This window comes from Eretmochelys imbricata, chromosome 21 (assembly GCF_965152235.1).
Source record: "Eretmochelys imbricata isolate rEreImb1 chromosome 21, rEreImb1.hap1, whole genome shotgun sequence".
Classification (NCBI taxonomy): Eukaryota; Metazoa; Chordata; order Testudines; family Cheloniidae; genus Eretmochelys; species Eretmochelys imbricata.
The window spans coordinates 11460270-11475792 of record NC_135592.1 but is presented as its reverse complement, the minus strand read 5'-3'; the positions used below and the strand labels follow the sequence as shown (position 1 = coordinate 11475792).

The 15523-nt window shown below is 52.7% G+C and overlaps 1 protein-coding gene and 1 long non-coding RNA gene across 6 annotated transcripts in view; one reads left to right on the top strand and one right to left on the bottom strand.

Moving 5' to 3' along the window:
• Positions 1 to 337: 337 nt before the first annotated feature.
• FANCE (FA complementation group E) lies at positions 338 to 14741 on the bottom strand. Of its 5 annotated transcripts, none has more exons than XM_077839512.1 (12): positions 14609 to 14741; positions 10580 to 10813; positions 9268 to 9940; positions 8473 to 8517; positions 7648 to 7707; positions 7344 to 7487; positions 5081 to 5204; positions 4533 to 4608; positions 3921 to 3987; positions 3159 to 3284; positions 2209 to 2309; positions 338 to 1941 (listed from the first exon to the last, which is right to left on the bottom strand). In XM_077839512.1, the coding sequence occupies exons 2-12, from the start codon at positions 10801 to 10803 to the stop codon at positions 1938 to 1940; spliced, it is 1644 nt and encodes a 547-aa protein (XP_077695638.1). In that variant the 5' UTR covers positions 10804 to 10813; positions 14609 to 14741; the 3' UTR covers positions 338 to 1937. The 5 variants fall into 5 exon arrangements, 4 of the variants coding, with proteins under 4 accessions (XP_077695638.1, XP_077695637.1, XP_077695639.1 ...); XM_077839511.1 differs by lacking the exon at positions 14609 to 14741 and adding an exon at positions 12972 to 13224; XM_077839513.1 differs by lacking the exon at positions 14609 to 14741 and adding an exon at positions 13007 to 13224.
• LOC144278271 (uncharacterized) overlaps positions 12570 to 15523 on the top strand; it is a 43003-nt gene continuing 40049 nt past the window's right edge. Inside the window, exons 1-2 of the long non-coding RNA XR_013348565.1 lie at positions 12570 to 12742; positions 14005 to 14106. This is a non-coding gene — a long non-coding RNA (uncharacterized LOC144278271). The remainder of the gene's footprint in view (positions 12743 to 14004; positions 14107 to 15523) is intronic.

Below are 15523 nucleotides of genomic sequence, written 5' to 3'. Positions count from 1 at the left end.
TTAAAGGGACAGCGTCAAGTCACAATGGATCTGAAGTCTGTGTTTTGGGAGAAAAGGCTTAACAAAACCTCAGCCCCACAGGCCCGTTTCCCATCACGTCCTCTGCAGAAAGGGACGGAGCTGCTCCGTGATTTTGTACTCCCATCGCTATTGCTATGTGACATGCGTCAGTCCATAGGGATCATACCGTACTGCACTGTGGTCAGCGTCTCAAGACTGCATTTATTAACTCAACCCTGCCCCGGCCTCTGGCAGAAGAGAGAGCCAGAGGATGGACCAAGTGACAAAGTCGTGCAGTGTTGGGCCCAGGATATTAGAGAGACAAGACAGGTGAGGTAATAGCTTTTATTGGACCAGCTTCTCGTGGTGAGCAAGACAAGCTTCTGAGCTACGCCCAAGACTTCTTCGGGGCATTGCCCCGTCAATCGCTGAGCAGCCAGCTGAGGCTGCAGCAGGGGCTGGCTAGTGTGGAAACAGACTCAGGCTAGACCAGGAGCAGGAACAAGGGCAGCCTGTTAAAACTACTTGAAAGGGGAATGCTCCGGGCCAGGTAGTGACACCAAGCACAGTCTGCTTCCCTTAGGAGCCTATAGACCTGCCTTGGGATCGCCTGGGTGGGTCCCCACCTGCGGCTTGGCTGAACCCGGGTTGAATGGTAATTGTCTCTGCAGTCTGGCTCAGGGATGACTCCTCAGGCTTTGGCAGGTTCAGGCCCCAACAGCATGAGGAATATGGCTGGGTTATGAAATGATCTGTTTTATTGTACTGCTTTGACAAAGTAAAAAAGACAGTGCACCCAAGTCGAAAGAATACACGTGTTTTCCTTCAGGTTTTAGATGGACACAACGGCTACAAATGCTTTCATGAGCAATTAATGGCACTTGGGAAGTTTAATGAACCCAAAGGAAGTGAGCGCAAGGGACAAGACAGAATCCTGAAGACACACAGAGGCAAGTGGTCTCCTTTACTGAGATAACACAGGATAAAGCCCTCTTCTGGGGGCAGTGCGGGGAACGGACACTTCAGAACCCCATGTGCAGGCCCCGCCCTGCAGAGCATTTCATTCCTTTGCAGAAAGGAGGAGAAGCAGATGTAAAGGGCTCACTTTATAAACTGTACTCATGGGATAACCAATAACATCTCCAGGTCACATAAACACCCCAGAGATCACAAGCTTATCAAAACCATCTCCCTTCAAAACTGGGCTGCAAGTTTCATGAGAAAAGACTTTTCGCACCACTTGCTCATAGTTTGGCCTCATCAGATATTTTGGCACTTCCAAGGAGAACATGGAGGCAGCCGCAGGCAGGGAAAGTTAAAAGGCCGAGCCATCTTTGAACCACAAGGAAGGTCCAGTTCAAAGAGAGGAAGTCATTTAATCCAAACTAGTTTCACTAGGTCTAATGAGAGGTGGTTCACTCAACTCTCAGCTAGCTTAGCCAGGAAAACCCTCTACTTTGGGAGATCCAAAAATACAGTGAGCCCCCAACGTGTGAAGCGTTTTTATGCAAGAAAACAGCCCAAGTGGGAATGCAGGGGTACCTGGGACAGGTGGGCTATTAATAAGGGGAGTTACACTGGGAGTTCTCCTAGAATTGTAGTTCTTCCTTGTGGGATTTTCCATACACAGAATCTTTAGGTGAAGGGACATCCAGGTTTGCCCATTAGAGTAACTCAACAGATGTTTCTGTTTCAGGTGTATTCTGCAGGCACCAGTCTGACATTACTTGACCTGTTCTCCGAGGCTCCATTATGCTGGCTCTAACTCCAGCTCTGGAAGCTGTCCTTCTCCTGTGTCAGAGGGGGCTTGTCCCAGTCACGGGAGGTATGAAGGTCCTCCTCAAGCTGCACAGACCCTTGGTGGATGGAGTCTGAGAAGGCAGTCATTTGTACCACTCCGTTCCATTGGGATAGCTCATGTTTATGCATGGACAACTTCACCTGGGAGGGGGAGAGAGAGAAGGAATCAGAAAATGCTGAGGGACAGGGAAACTTACACATGGAGTAATAGCTAAAGCAAGACTTCAGTGCAGTTTCCACCCCTGCAAATGTCAGCATCTCAGGGTATCTCCCACCCGTTTCCATCACACCGACACTAAGAACTTCTCACATGCCCTCCTGGGCGGCCTGTGGTGTTCCCGGCTGGGGCAGACGGCCATGAAGCTCTCCCATCCCTGTGGAACGTAGGGGACGGACTTGTTTTTTCACCTGGGAGCCATTTGTTCCAGGGCAGCCTGCAGAGATTTCCGGAGAGCTGTGTGGTTGAGATCCAGAGCACCAGACAAATGTCTCCGGTGGGCTGGAGTAATCTGTGAAGGAAGAGGGAAAAGAAGCTGTTTAGGTTACTCTGGCTTGGATTTAAAGGAACGGTGGCTGGTAAGATTAGTTTCCTTTCTCATAGGCAACCGAGTTCCACGGAGCTAGGTATTACCCTGTGTTAACAGCCTGAATTTGGGAGCCCAACTGGAGACGCGCTGGGACTGATTTTCAGAGGTGCTGAGCACCTGCAGTGCCCACTGATTTCTGCTGGAGCTGTGGGGGGTGTTGTTCTGCAGAGCTTTCCGTTCAAGAAATACTCAATGCCTCTGAAAAAGGAGGCCTTCGGTGCCAGACGCAGAGCTCCCCAAAACAGCAACACCCAAACGCAGGGGCCACATTTCAAAATATCCCTCCCAGGCCCCTCCAGCAGGCAGGAGCTCCGTTTTAAAGGTCTCAGCCAAAAGTCCCAGACCGTATACACGCATAGAAGTCAGCGTATCTACTTGCTGGGTTCCAGGCATTGTAGCGGTTCTAAACCTGATGCTTAACCCACCGAGTCCATTGTTCAGAAGGGGTAACTGATTTTGGGTCTTGGGCCTGGTTTTCCAGATGTGCTGAGTTGTGGGTGCTCAGCTCCTCTGAACAATCAGGATTTAAGTGACGCTTCCCAAGTTCCAGGTGGATTGGAACTCAGGAATTCCAGATGTGTGGTGTACAGACAGTTAAGACAGGAAGTGAAGAAGAAAATCCCGTCCAACTGAAAGGTATTTAAACTGAGATCCCTTTCACCGAAGAGATGGAGCAATGGACACCCTAAGCAGAGCTAGTGTTTGTGCAATTTCCTCTTGGCCCTGTGCACATAAAAGCAAGACCCCATGGGACTCTCAGCTCGGACTCACATTGCTGCTGTATATGGTCAGCACAGCCATCATCAGCTTCGTGTAATTCATTGACTTAGCAAACTCCTGGGCCAGCCGGCACAGTTTCAGGACCAGGAGGTTAAAGAGCTCAGGGGGTAGCTCCACCTGAAGGAGAGATGTGGACATGGAGCAAGGAGAATACAAGGAACAAGGGCCACCTCAGACACCAAGTCATAGAATATCAGGGTTGGAAGGGACCTCAGGAGGTCATCTAGTCCAACCCCCTCCTCAAAGCTAGGGCCAATCCCCAATTTTTGCCCCAGATCCCTAAATGGCCCCCGCAAGGATTGAACTCACAACCCTGGGTTTAGCAGGCCAATGCTCAAACCACTGAGCTATCCCTCCCCCCACAGTCCCAGACTGGCTCACTGCAGGTTCTGGATACACTGAACCAAAGAGCAGTCATCACCCACTAACAGCAGGGGCACCCAAAACACCCAGGGACATTGCCAGGTGCCTGAAGGCAGCATGGGAGGGACACAGACTGCAGCTGCCCTCATCTAGAATATGGAGGAGCTGCCCATGAAGACACGCAATGCTCCATCTCAAGCTGCACAGCCCAGACACGGTAGCACAGGCAGTGGATAATAACAGCAGTGGCTTGGGTCAAGATGGAGTCCTGCTCTGGGGAGAGAGAGGACTCCAGGCCATCAAGCCGGCACCTTTCACCACAACTAAATTCACACCCAGGTATTTCAAAAGGGTCATTTAAATAGATCAGGAGAGAATGTGTTTGCTCACCTGCCTTCCCAGCAATGTCTGCACTACAGTGATGAGCTCCTCTGACCACGGCATCTCCAGGACCTGGCTGGAGAGGAGACTAAGGCCAGGCTACACCAGAAACTCTGGCCGGTATAATAACGTTGGGTAGGGGCGTGAGTAGTTGCGACAAGTCTATACCGACAAAAGGCCCCAGCGCAGACAGAGTTTTACCTCTTACTTTGTTAGAGGATCTGGTATCAGCTATACCGATATGAGAATTACTTTGCCAGGAGAAGCTGTGTCTGCAATAGGGGCAGTTTGCTGGATTAGCTATCCCAGCAAACCCTTTCTAGTGTCGTCTATGCCTGAGAAAGAGACACGGCTGAACTGCGGCCACTATTCGGAACAGATCGGTGCTACCTGCCCGCCTCTGGCCTCAGAATTCTCCAGGGTCCATGGCCCTCATGCTGGCCGCACAGTTCCCATGTGTGCAGTGGAGTGGATTATGTGGATCCAGGACGGTACCTGGCCCTCAGCCTGTAGTGAGGGAGGGGTGCCTATGTGAACCAGTGGGCAATATCACACCCCAGTCATTCCTGTGCGAGGGGACCCAGAATGGGTGGAAATTCCTCCCCTGCTGTAAGCATTTACCTGAGTACCAGCCTCACATACTCCGGCTCCAGGCTGTCCTCTATCAGCTCGCACACTAGCTTCGTCCCCTCGGGACCTGCAAGGATGAGATGGCAGCGTTTGCCACAAGCAGTCATATCCCATCCCCTTCAGCCCGCCCCCACAGACAGCTCTACCGCCGCACACTGGGCATGTCTTCACAGCCCTGGCTCCTTGACCTGCTGCAGGGCAAAGGCCTTGTCTGCCGTGCTGGAGAGAGGCTGGCTCCCCCCAACCTGGGCCACATGGAGGGAATTACTGATACCACTTTCAAAAGGAGGTGCCACTCAATGCTTGGCAGGCCTTTCCTGTGCACTGAGGAGTCCTAACTCTTAGTGACTTAGCAGGCTGGTTGCAACAGAGACGGCGAACACGAGCAGATCTGTGGTCTCTGACCGTACGGACAACGACTGGTGACCCACAGATCAGGTAACGCAGCTCTCCGGTGTAGTGAGAGCAAGTTGGCTGCATAGCACATACATCCAGCCTCAGAGGGGCCCTTCTCCCTGTAGGACGAGCTGCGAACTCACCTGCCCCCGGGGCCCGCAGGGCTGGAGCGATCAAGGCACAGCAGACTGGGCGAGCGTACTTGCAGCAGAACGAGGTCAGCGCCGCCATGAGATGACGGGAGGCCGGCTGGGCCAGCGAGAGAACCTAGAGCACGGAAGAGGCTTGCAGAACAAATACAGCTTAGCATGGAAATGCAGGCCCTGTTGCCTGTACCTTTTCCATCCCTGGGCGGGTCAGTGAAGCCCAGGTGTTAGGGGCCTACGGAGGGAATGTTATTAAGTCTAGTGCATACCATTTAGAAATGGCACAGCCTCCCCTGCTGAAGGTGAAGGGAGCTAAGGAGGAACCAGCACCTGTTCCATGCTGTTTTGCTCTATTCTCTGAAGTCAGGGGACATTGTGGGCTCAGGACAGAGACTCTGTTCCAGCCAGGCCGAGGTCCCTTTCTCTGCCGCTCAGGCCCTTTGGCACTGCCAGCAACCAGTGAGCTCACAGAGCAACTCCCAGCCAGTGCCATGGGCAGTGATCTCAGATCCAAGCTTGACACCCCTACCGGAGACCCCATTCCCTCCTCCGACCACATCATCTGCACCAGTGATAGTTAATTCCAAAGCAGACTGCAAAGAGTTACAAAGGGATCTCACAAAACTGAGTGACTGGGCAAAAGAAATTCAGTGTTGATAAGTGCAAAGTAATGCACAGTGGAAAACATAATCCCAACTATACAGACAAAAGGGTGGGGTCTAAATGAGCTGTTACCACTCAAGAAAGATCTTGGAGTCGTTGGGGAGAGTTCTCTGAAAACATCCACTCAACGTGCAGCGGCCGTCAAAAAAGGCTCACAGAATGTCGGGAATCATTAGGAAAGGGAGAGGTCAGAAGACAGTAAATATCAAAATGCCACTACACAGATCCATGGTTCACCCACATTTTGAATACCTGCGTGCTGTTCTGGTCACTGCTTCTCAAAAAAGAGATATTCGAATTGGAAAAAGTACAGAGCAGGGCAACAAAAACAATTAGGGGAATGGAACAATTTCTGTGTAAGGAGATATGAAAAAGACCGGGGCCGTTCGGCTTGGAAAAGAGACAGCTGACGCAGACAATATGAGAGAGGGCTATAAAATCAGGACGGGTGCGGAGAAAGTGACTAGGGAAGCGTTATTTACCCCTTCACAGAACACAAGAACCAGGGGTCACCCAATGAAATGAATAGGCAGCAGGTTTAGAACAAACAAAAGGAAGTATTTCCTCACACAACACACGGTCACCCTGTGGAACTCGTTGCCAGGGGACGTTGTGATGGCCAAAAGTACAAATGGGTTCAAAAAAGAACTAGATAAGTTCATGGAGGACAGGTCCTTCAATGGCTATTAGCCAAGATGGTCAGGGACGCAACCCCATGCTCTGGGTGTCCCTAAGCCTCTGAGTGCCAGAAGCTGGGACTGGATGACAAGGGATGGATCACTCGCTAATTGCCCTGTTCTTTCCATTCACTCAAGCATCTGGCACCAGCCACTGTTGGAAGACATAATACTGGGCTAGATGGACCATTGGTCTGACCCAGTATGGCTGTTTTTTTGTGATTCCTTTCACTGGCTTTCTAGCTCTTATTGCAACATATTCACGCTCGGTTCATGTCCAAGGCCGTACGTGACCTTGTCCCCATCTCCACTCACTTCCTCTTGCTCCTTACGCTCCAACCCATCCTCCCAGCTTCTTGACTTCTTCAGCTCTCTCTGTCCCTTTCTCTCTCCTCCCCATTCTTAACCCAGATCCTATCAGGTGCTGAGTCTGACGCATGTGCTTAGCTTTAAGCATGTACATGCTTCTTGGCAGGATTGGGGCCCATGTCTGCAAATCTTTACCCTCTTCTTATCCTCCAAAGACTGTCTCACTGCCTCCTGCTTCAAATCCACTTCTGCTGGGAATCCTTCCTGCGCTCACCAGTAACTGTCCACGCTTTCCCTGTGCTCAGCTCCGGTTCCAGCTCTTAGCTCTGTCTCAGAGTATCAGCACCTGGGGCAGGGCCCATAGGGTTTCCCACCCCTACTGACGGAACCAGACGTGGAAAGTTTGCGCTGTCACTGCCCAGTGCTGCACCTGTTCTGTGGGTACAGGCAGGACTTCAGTGTCCCGGGATTCACCAGCATGAAACACAACGTACAACCCCTTCTCTCCCCATAAGGTGGGTCTATCAATCAGGAGAATGGATCCGGGAGGACACTGTCTCTGGGGGCCTTCTGCCAGCTCAGCACCCCAGGCGTGGGCCATCGGTACCTACCCGCTGGAGGAAGAGCTGCTCCGTCAGAACCGCTGCGTTAGTGTAGCTGACCTCGGGCATGAGAGCCAGCAGCCAGGTGCAGAACTGCACGAGGGTGCGTTCCGGGCGCTCCGAGAGCTGGAGTAACGAGCACAGTCCCTCCAGCTGGAAGAGGGGAGAGAGGCCGTACAAGCGTTACAGACAGCAGCGGGACGTTTCCCAAGCGCTGAAGAACGAGGAGAGGGATTAGAGGCTGGTTCCCTCAGGATGATTTTTAAACGGGCTGCAATCAGCATCCCTCCCTGTGTTACCATTGCCCGCTCACCTGGCCAGGGGTGCATTCATTCAGGATCTGCAGTTCGGGAGGGGCGGTCCCGTCTGTTTGCTAAAGAGAAGCAGGAGATCAATTGGGCCATTTGAATAACAGGTTCTATCCCTGTTCCCCCAGTTGGTTTCAAAGGAAACCATTTGCTGCTGCTAAATGCAGATGGTTGGACAGACCCAGGGTCAGAGTTCAGGGCACAGCAAAGCCAAGAGTTGTCCAACTTCATGCATAGGAAGAAGAGCAGCATCTGCAGTGACATCAGCCCAGATGAACACTTACAAAGGGAATCAATTCTCAGGTGTCAGGAGTTAATCAGGTAACTGCTGTGGGGCAGGAAGATATGTTCCTGCCGTGAGAAGGATAGTACTGAGAGGCAGTATAGCCTAGTGGTTACAACACAGGATTGAATGCCTCCGCTCCCAGCTTCTGTTCCCACCTCTGCCACTGACTCGCTACGTAACCTTGAGCTAACTGCTCAGTCTTTTTATGCCTCAGTTTCCCCAGCTGTATAGAGAGGAGAACACTGTGTATTATGGGGGCTTAATGCCTTCCTCTGAGCATCCACTTTCAGAGAGGGGATGTGCACTGGTGTTGTATCAACTGTCCAGTGATATTGAATAGGTAGTCCAGTTTGGACACAGCTGTTAGTGTGTGAACCTGGAGGACGCAGCAGCAGGACTGTCTTTTTCCCAGCACAGGTCACCCCCTCCACCTCTTCCTGCAAAGCCTGTCTCCTTGGATCAAATGCATTACCCTTCTGGAGCCCCTGGTGCAAGCTGGTTTAGACTAAGTGCTCCTAGTGGAAATGCAGATGCAAATACTTACATTTGACTCCATCTCCAGCAGCATCTTAAGTCTAGGCACATGCATCTGGGAAAAACATTTTAAAAATAGTTAAAGCCTAGAAAGAACAAAACCTCCAGGAGGGAGACAAAATTCCCAGAGCCACCCAGATAATTCCCCAGCCCATTTTACTTCCCCTTTGGTTTCTGGGATGGGACATGGGAAAGCAGAGAATCAAATCTCAGTGCTCTGGGCCATTTCCTTCATTCGCCTGTTCTGAACTGTTGTGTTACGTTGCTGTGCGCTGTTAAAGGGCTGCTGTGCTTCATCCCAGAAGCAGCTGCATTTCGGTAGTGGGCAGCAGGACCCCTAAAAATGCCACACGTAGTTTGCAATCAGTCAGCAGAGCCCTTTGGGATCTGTGGGTGGGAGAAGGTATACCCACGGTAGTCATTATTCCACTTAAAGGCAGCCATTAGTAGCAGTGATCTATGGAAAGCGAGCCAGCTGCTAAAAAAATGGCTGAGAAACTGGAGTTACAAGATTATCCCTTTCACACCTACACCGTTTATTCCCAGAGAGCAGGCCCGCGGCTCTAGGCCCCACTCCTGCCCGTGTCGCTCCACAAAGCCCAATTCTGGTAGCCTTTACGGTACAGGACAAGTGTCTGCTGTTCATAGGGGAAGGGGATACAGCGTCACCAGGTGAGGTGTGGACAGGGGAGAACGGGGAGCTCGAGTGGCCAGCCTGCTTTGGCTGTTGGAAAGGCGGGGTTCTGCGTTCTGTACTTGCATGGGAGATAACTCACTTAGAAGGAACCCAAACACTAGCTGGTACCTGCATAAAATCAGGGACTTTTGCTGCTGCGTCCTGCTGGGAACCCTGACTGGCCTCTCTTGTCTCCATGACGCCGTCGGGCTGGGCATTTTCACTGGCACCCCTGGTTTGGCTCCGAATAGACCCATGTCCAGATGCCTCTATACCGATCTCCTCCTCCCCTGCACCAGCTCCTTTCACAAAGGCGCATCCTGCCAGAGGTTCCAGGTCTAACTCCTCCTCTTCCAACCGGGACCTTTTCCTCTGCCGCTCCCCCTGGGGGTCCAGACTTTCCTCAGCCACTTGCTTGCGTTTCCTAAGCTGAGATGCAGAGTCGGTCGCATCCCCAGCAAGCCAGAGTTCAGGGCTTAGATGCTCCTGGATGAACCAGCTCTGTTTCCTTTCCAAGTCCGGTTTGCTCTCAGTGCCACCCACGAACTTCTGGCACAGCGTTTTAAGCTGCTGCTGGCACGTGTCTGTCAGCGGAAGTGGAGTCCAACAGCTCCTCTCCTCTCTCAGCCCCCTCTGAAGTAGATCCCGCAGGGCCTGCACCCAGAGGTCTGGGCTGGGATCTTTGCAGGTGGCCTGAAGCAGCTGGCTGAGGCAGTCCTTCGGCATGCTGCCCTGCACCATGTGCAGCAGGGAGAGGAGATTTCTCTGGCACATCACAGGAAGCAGCAGCAGTATTGGTCTCCTGAGCAGGGGGCAGAAGGGGGAGGAAAAAAAGGAGGAGTGAAAGGAATTCACTTGTAGATCTGCTCCAGGGAAAGGGCCAGGCCCCGGGTGCTGCCACTGTCCGCTGGGGGGGAAAGGAGCAGGCAGAGGAGCAGAGATGGGCCATGACAGGGTCAGATATAGCGGTTATAGAAAACCGGATCTGGTCTGAGCCCGCTCTGGGCCCGAAAGATCCCCAACGTTCTGACCACACAACAGCCCTGCTCTGGAACTGGGCACTTTCCATCTGTCCACCTCACCTTTCCCCGCGTGACACAGGGAGCCCCCCCTGCCCCCCGCGGGTGCTGCAGCAGTTAGTTATGCAGACGCGTGTGTGCAAAGCATTATTAATACACAGACCAGTACGTTGCTTCTTCTCCGCACCCAGGGCCAAGCCTGCCCTCTTAACTCAACCCACGCTCCCAGTGCGGTAACGAGCAAGAGGTTTGGCACTCCAGGGCTGGTCCTGTACGATGCGGAGCTGCCTCATCTCCCGCTGGCTTTAATGGGAATTCAGGGCAATCAGCACCGTGAAAGATCTAGCCCTTAAAGAGCCGAAACAACTGCCGGACGGAGACGTTATTGCAAGTTTTCTAAATAGACAACGTAAGTGACTCACAGGGTGAGGGTCCGCTCGGGCCCCCGCAGCACGGGCTCTTCAGCACATAAGGTCTCGGTGAAGATCTGCCAGCGGAACGCCTGCCCTGGCTCGTCGCAGGCCCGGCTGCGCTGGAGGGCTCGGAAGGCAGCCAGTGCCCCGCATGGCCCGGACGTCAGCGTGTGGAGGAGGAGACGGGAAGGCTTGTCAAACCTCTGCAGCCAGGGCGCTGAGGGAGCTTCCATCGCATTGGCCCTGCAAAGGACACGGCCGGTGTGGGTAGGGCACATTCCAAGGCCCCCTAGCGATGCAATAAAACCCCCCAAGCAGCCAGGAGAGGTGAGGGGGAAACAGTATTTGGCATATATTGGTTCAGGCCATAAAAGGGCTGCCTAGGAGACAATTAGTGCATCTAGTGTGGTACCCAGCATCCAGATCAGACCACTGGGTTGTCTAGCCCAGTGCCCCATCTCCTGTCACAGTGGATCCAATCATCCTGTCTCGTTCCATGTACCAGCTGAGATAGTAAGATACCCCAGGAGACAGAAGAGACCTCTGGTCTGCCTAGTAAAATCTCCCATCTCCCAGAAAAGCTTCAGAGCAGTGTGAAAACATCCCACAAGAGACTTAGCCTATTGCAGAACGCTGCATGGGGAAGGGCAGGAATTCCTTCCTGACCTGGGGCAGTTGGCTTCTGCCCTGGAGCACTGATTGGATTAGCCTTCTCCTAGGTCCCCGAACTATTATTGGTCATAAAATCACACGGCCCCTTTTAAAATCCAGCCACGGCATTTGGCTCAGTGACTTCCTGTAGCCGTGACACAAGGGAGAGGAGCAGCAGCAGCTCACGAGCTAACACAAAAGGTGGAAGAGCAAATTCATTTTGTGTAGACAGCCCTTGTCACTCACAGCACCCCCCAGCCCCTCAGCTACCCCCAAGACACTGCTGAAGAGCTATGCCCGACCGGGTGCCTGGCACACAATGCTACAGCAGACAGTCAACTCCATAGAGCCCTGGACGGCTGTTTTCCGGCTTGGAGGTAGGGGCAGGGAGCTGCTGGGCATAGCACCCACAGTCAAGCAGGGTCGTTACTGGAGCCTAGAGGCAGCCTTCACATTGCAAACACGGCACAGGGAACACCTAATGCATAACAAAAATATTCCACCTGTAGGGCCACATTTGGGGCCAAGTGGGTTGTTTGCTTTACAGATAAGAATCCACAAATGCACCCACAAAATCTGTAGAGGCCTTGATCGCAGGGTTTTAAAAATACATAGAAACCAGATCACCCAAATCCACATCCGCCTTGTTCCACCCACTAGACCACGCTGCTGTGGTGTGCACAGAGGACAGGAGGGGAAAATGTGCTGGGAATGGTTTCTGGAGGAGCTCCCAGGCCCCCAGGGAAGCCTCTAAACTCTCAGGACTCTTGGGCGGTGCAGGTGCCATAGCTGTGGACACCACAGAGCCCCCAGCTCTGGAGGTGAAACAGGGTGGATGGGTGCTGTCCCGCCAGCTCACGAATGGAACAGGGAGATGGGTGCTGTCCTGACAGCCCACAAATGAGACGTCAGCTCTCCAGCACGGCCATTCAAATTCACCCAGCATAACTCCAAAGAGATCAGTGGGGTGGGGCACAGCCCTGTATGTCTGGGAGAGATTACAGTCACGATTTACACCGTAGAGTGACCATTTTTATCCCCGCCCCCATGGTTGCAAAATGGAACTGGGGGAGACAGAGGGCACATCAGGCTTTATCTAGACTAGGATTTGAAAGGTGCAGGCTATCGTGTTAGCAGCTAAGAACTGCCATCTCAGCCTGTGTCATGCATGCTAAAGGCACAGTCCCTTGTACACATATTCGCCAGCCCCTTCCAAATCCTAGCCCGGACTACGCCCAAGGGGGAAACCTCAGGCCAAAACATTCAATCTGCAGTTCTAAATTCAGAGCTAGGCTCCGCCTCAGAAGGGGCCTGATTCTGTACAGCAGCGGTTCTCAAGCAGGGGTACGTGTACCCCCGGGGTACGCAGAGCTCTTCCGGGGGGGGGGGACATCAACACAGCCAGATATTTGCCTAGTTTTACCACAGGCTACATAAAAAGCACGAGCGAAGTCAGTACAAACGAACATGTCACGCAGACCGTGACTCGTGCATACTGCTCGATATGCTGTACGCTGAAAAGTAAGTACAATATTTATCGTCCCGTCGATTTATTTTATAACTAATTGGTGAACCGGAGACAGCCAGCCCTTTCTCCGTACCGGCGGCTGTGACATGCTCGTCTGGCTTTGTAAGCAAGCCGTTCTTCAGTGAGGTGAAACTGGGGGTACGCAAGACAAATCTGCCTCCTGAAAGGGGGCCAGGAGCCCGCAAAGGTTGAGCCCCACCAGTGCAGTAAGGCGCCGCGTACCTGTGGCTCCTACTAGCCTCCGTTATAGCACTGACCATCAGGCCACTGGCTCTGGACTGAGCAGCCTGCGGCGTGACTCCTTCGTGCAGCAGGCCAGGGAGGCCCCAGAGAGAAGCTGCAGCCCGCTGGGGGTAGCTGCCAGGGGGTTGATTCCCCCCCTCCCCGGCTACCGGGGCCTTGGAGGCAAAATCAGCTTCAGCACCGGCTCTGCAGGGCCTCCATCTGTCAGGGCCCAGCTCCCAGTGGGGCAGCCTGTTCCACTTCCTGGTTCACAGGCCCAGTCTTTTCCTTCCACACCTTAAAGGAGCAGCGTCCCTCCGCCGCACCCCCCCCCAGCAAAACATCCCATGCCCCCAACACGCAGACCCCGGCCCCCCGCTCCCCACAATCACTTCCCCATCATTTGCGGAAATGCCAGGCGAGGACACAAAACCTTTGCTTGCCGGCGTACCGTCATGGGAGCAGTGCTTTTAAGATCAAGGGGTTTCAGGGGCAGGTGGGAAGGGGTGGGGGGGAATATGACCCACCCAGAATCAGAGCCCGCACGCTCATCTTCCCCCCCCCCAAATATTGAGACCTTTTGGGTGTTGCTATTGTGTTTTTTGGGCGGGTCGCTTGATTTTTGAACGCCCCCCCCCCCAACGCACACGGACTTAGCCAGCTTGAATTCACCCAAATTTATAGTAAGGCCAGTCTGGCCCCAGCTGCCTCCTGATGAGACGGCGCTTCCAGCCTCCCCCCAACCCCCATATTATAATCCGTTCAGTCCGTGGCCCCCCCCAACTCCACATCAGTCCTTCTCCCCATGCAGCAATTATTTACCCCCCCATTGCAGCTTGTTCAGGTTTTCTCAGAATCGTTCCTTTGTTGAGGCCGCTGGCCTGGGAAATGTGTAAGGATGCTCAGTGCACACGCCCAGCTGCCTAGTGTTATGGGCTCAGGATCTTCCCAGATGTCCAATATTTTTTGTACCCCAGGCCCCACATCAATTCCCACTCTTCCAGCTTCACCCCTACTCTTTTTTCCACTCCAGAGGCTCTTCACCTCCCCGCTCCCCAGGCTGGTGAGGGAACAGCCAGGTCCTCTTCTTCCACTCCCCAGGTGTGGTGTTGCAGGAAAAGAGAGCGGAGTAACGGTGAGCCCATTGACACCCCCACCCCCACCCCCCCCGAGCTGTGAGGCTCTTTCTAGGGCCAGAGACGTGTTTTAATATGTGTCCGGCGCCTAGCCCATTGGAGCACTGATCTCAACTGGAGGCTCGGGGCATCGCTGCAAAATGAATAATGAATTGTCCAAGCTGACTGCGAGGCAGCAAAGATGCCAAAAAGGAAAGGTGATGTTTAGAATTCTTTCCCTTCCACTAATCGCAGGCACTGCTAGTAATCTGCATAGTGCATGAGTTTAAGTACCTTTGACTTTAAGGCTCGCCGGGGGGAGGATTTGGCCCCCTGCACTTCAATGAAACATTTCTAAGCTCACTCACAATTGTGTGAAATCGCCCTTATTCCAGCAGTTACAACTTCAGCACTCCAGTGTTGTATCACGACTGCACTTCGCAGCCCCCCCCCCCCCCCCCCGTTGTGCTGGGCGCTGTACAAACCGAACAAAAAGACAATCCTTACCCACAAAGAGCTTACCAGCTAAATGACAGGCTTGATTTCTCTCCTGTGCTACTAAATGAACAGATGTCCTGAATGCGAGTGCTGATACAACAGAAGTCACCAGGTGGTGCTGTAACATTCGCTCAGTTCTTTTTCGTTGCCAGAGCAGGGTTTCGGTTTGGAAGGTATTGCTGTGGTGTAGTTTGTTTGGGGGTGTGGCGTCGGCCTTTTTTCAGCGGGAGCTGTGGCAAGCAACAAGAACGTTTGCTTTCTGGCGTCATCGCTCAGAGCGGAGTTGGGGCCTGCGAACAGGCCATGGGAGGTTGGCTGAGAGTCCTGGCAGAGAGGATTGCCGGGGTGCTGTTTGTGGCCACCACTGGTCTAAGGCTGGGGTATGGAGGGTAAATAATGACAGGTTTCAGAGTAACAGCCAGGTTAGTCTGTATTCGCAAAAAGAAAAGGAGGACTTGTGGCACCTTAGAGACTAACCAATTTATTTGAGCATGAGCTTTCGTGAGCTACAGCTCACTTCATGGGATGCATACTATGAAAAGTGTAGAAGATCTTTTTATATACACAAAAAGCATGAAAAAATACCTCCTCCCACCCCACTCTCCTGCTGGTAATAGCTTATCTAAAGTGACCACTCTCCTCCAATGTGAATGATAATCAAGGTGGGCCATTTCCAGCACAAATCCAGGGTTTAACAAGAACATCGGGGGGGGGGGTAGTAAAAAACAAGAGGAAATAGGTTACCTTGCCTCATGACTTAGCCACTCCCAGTCTCTATTCAAGCCTAAGTTAATTGTATCCAATTTGCAAATGAATTCCAATTCAACAGTTTCTCGCTGGAGTCTGGATTTGAAGTTTTTTTGTTGTAATATAGCAACTTTCATGTCTGTAATCGCGTGACCAGAGAGATTGAAGTGTTCTCTGACTGGTTTATGAATG

Coding starts and splice junctions, on each gene's coding strand:
- FANCE (XM_077839511.1), bottom strand. CDS start 13,009: ATGGTCAGTGCTATAACGGAGGCTAGTAGGAGCCACAG. Junction 9,941..10,579: donor CCCGAGCGGACCCTCACCCT/GTGAGTCACTTA, acceptor CCCCCTGCTCAG/GAGACCAATACTGCTGCTGC. Junction 3,285..3,920: donor AGACATTGCTGGGAAGGCAG/GTGAGCAAACAC, acceptor TCTCTCCTTCAG/GTGGAGCTACCCCCTGAGCT.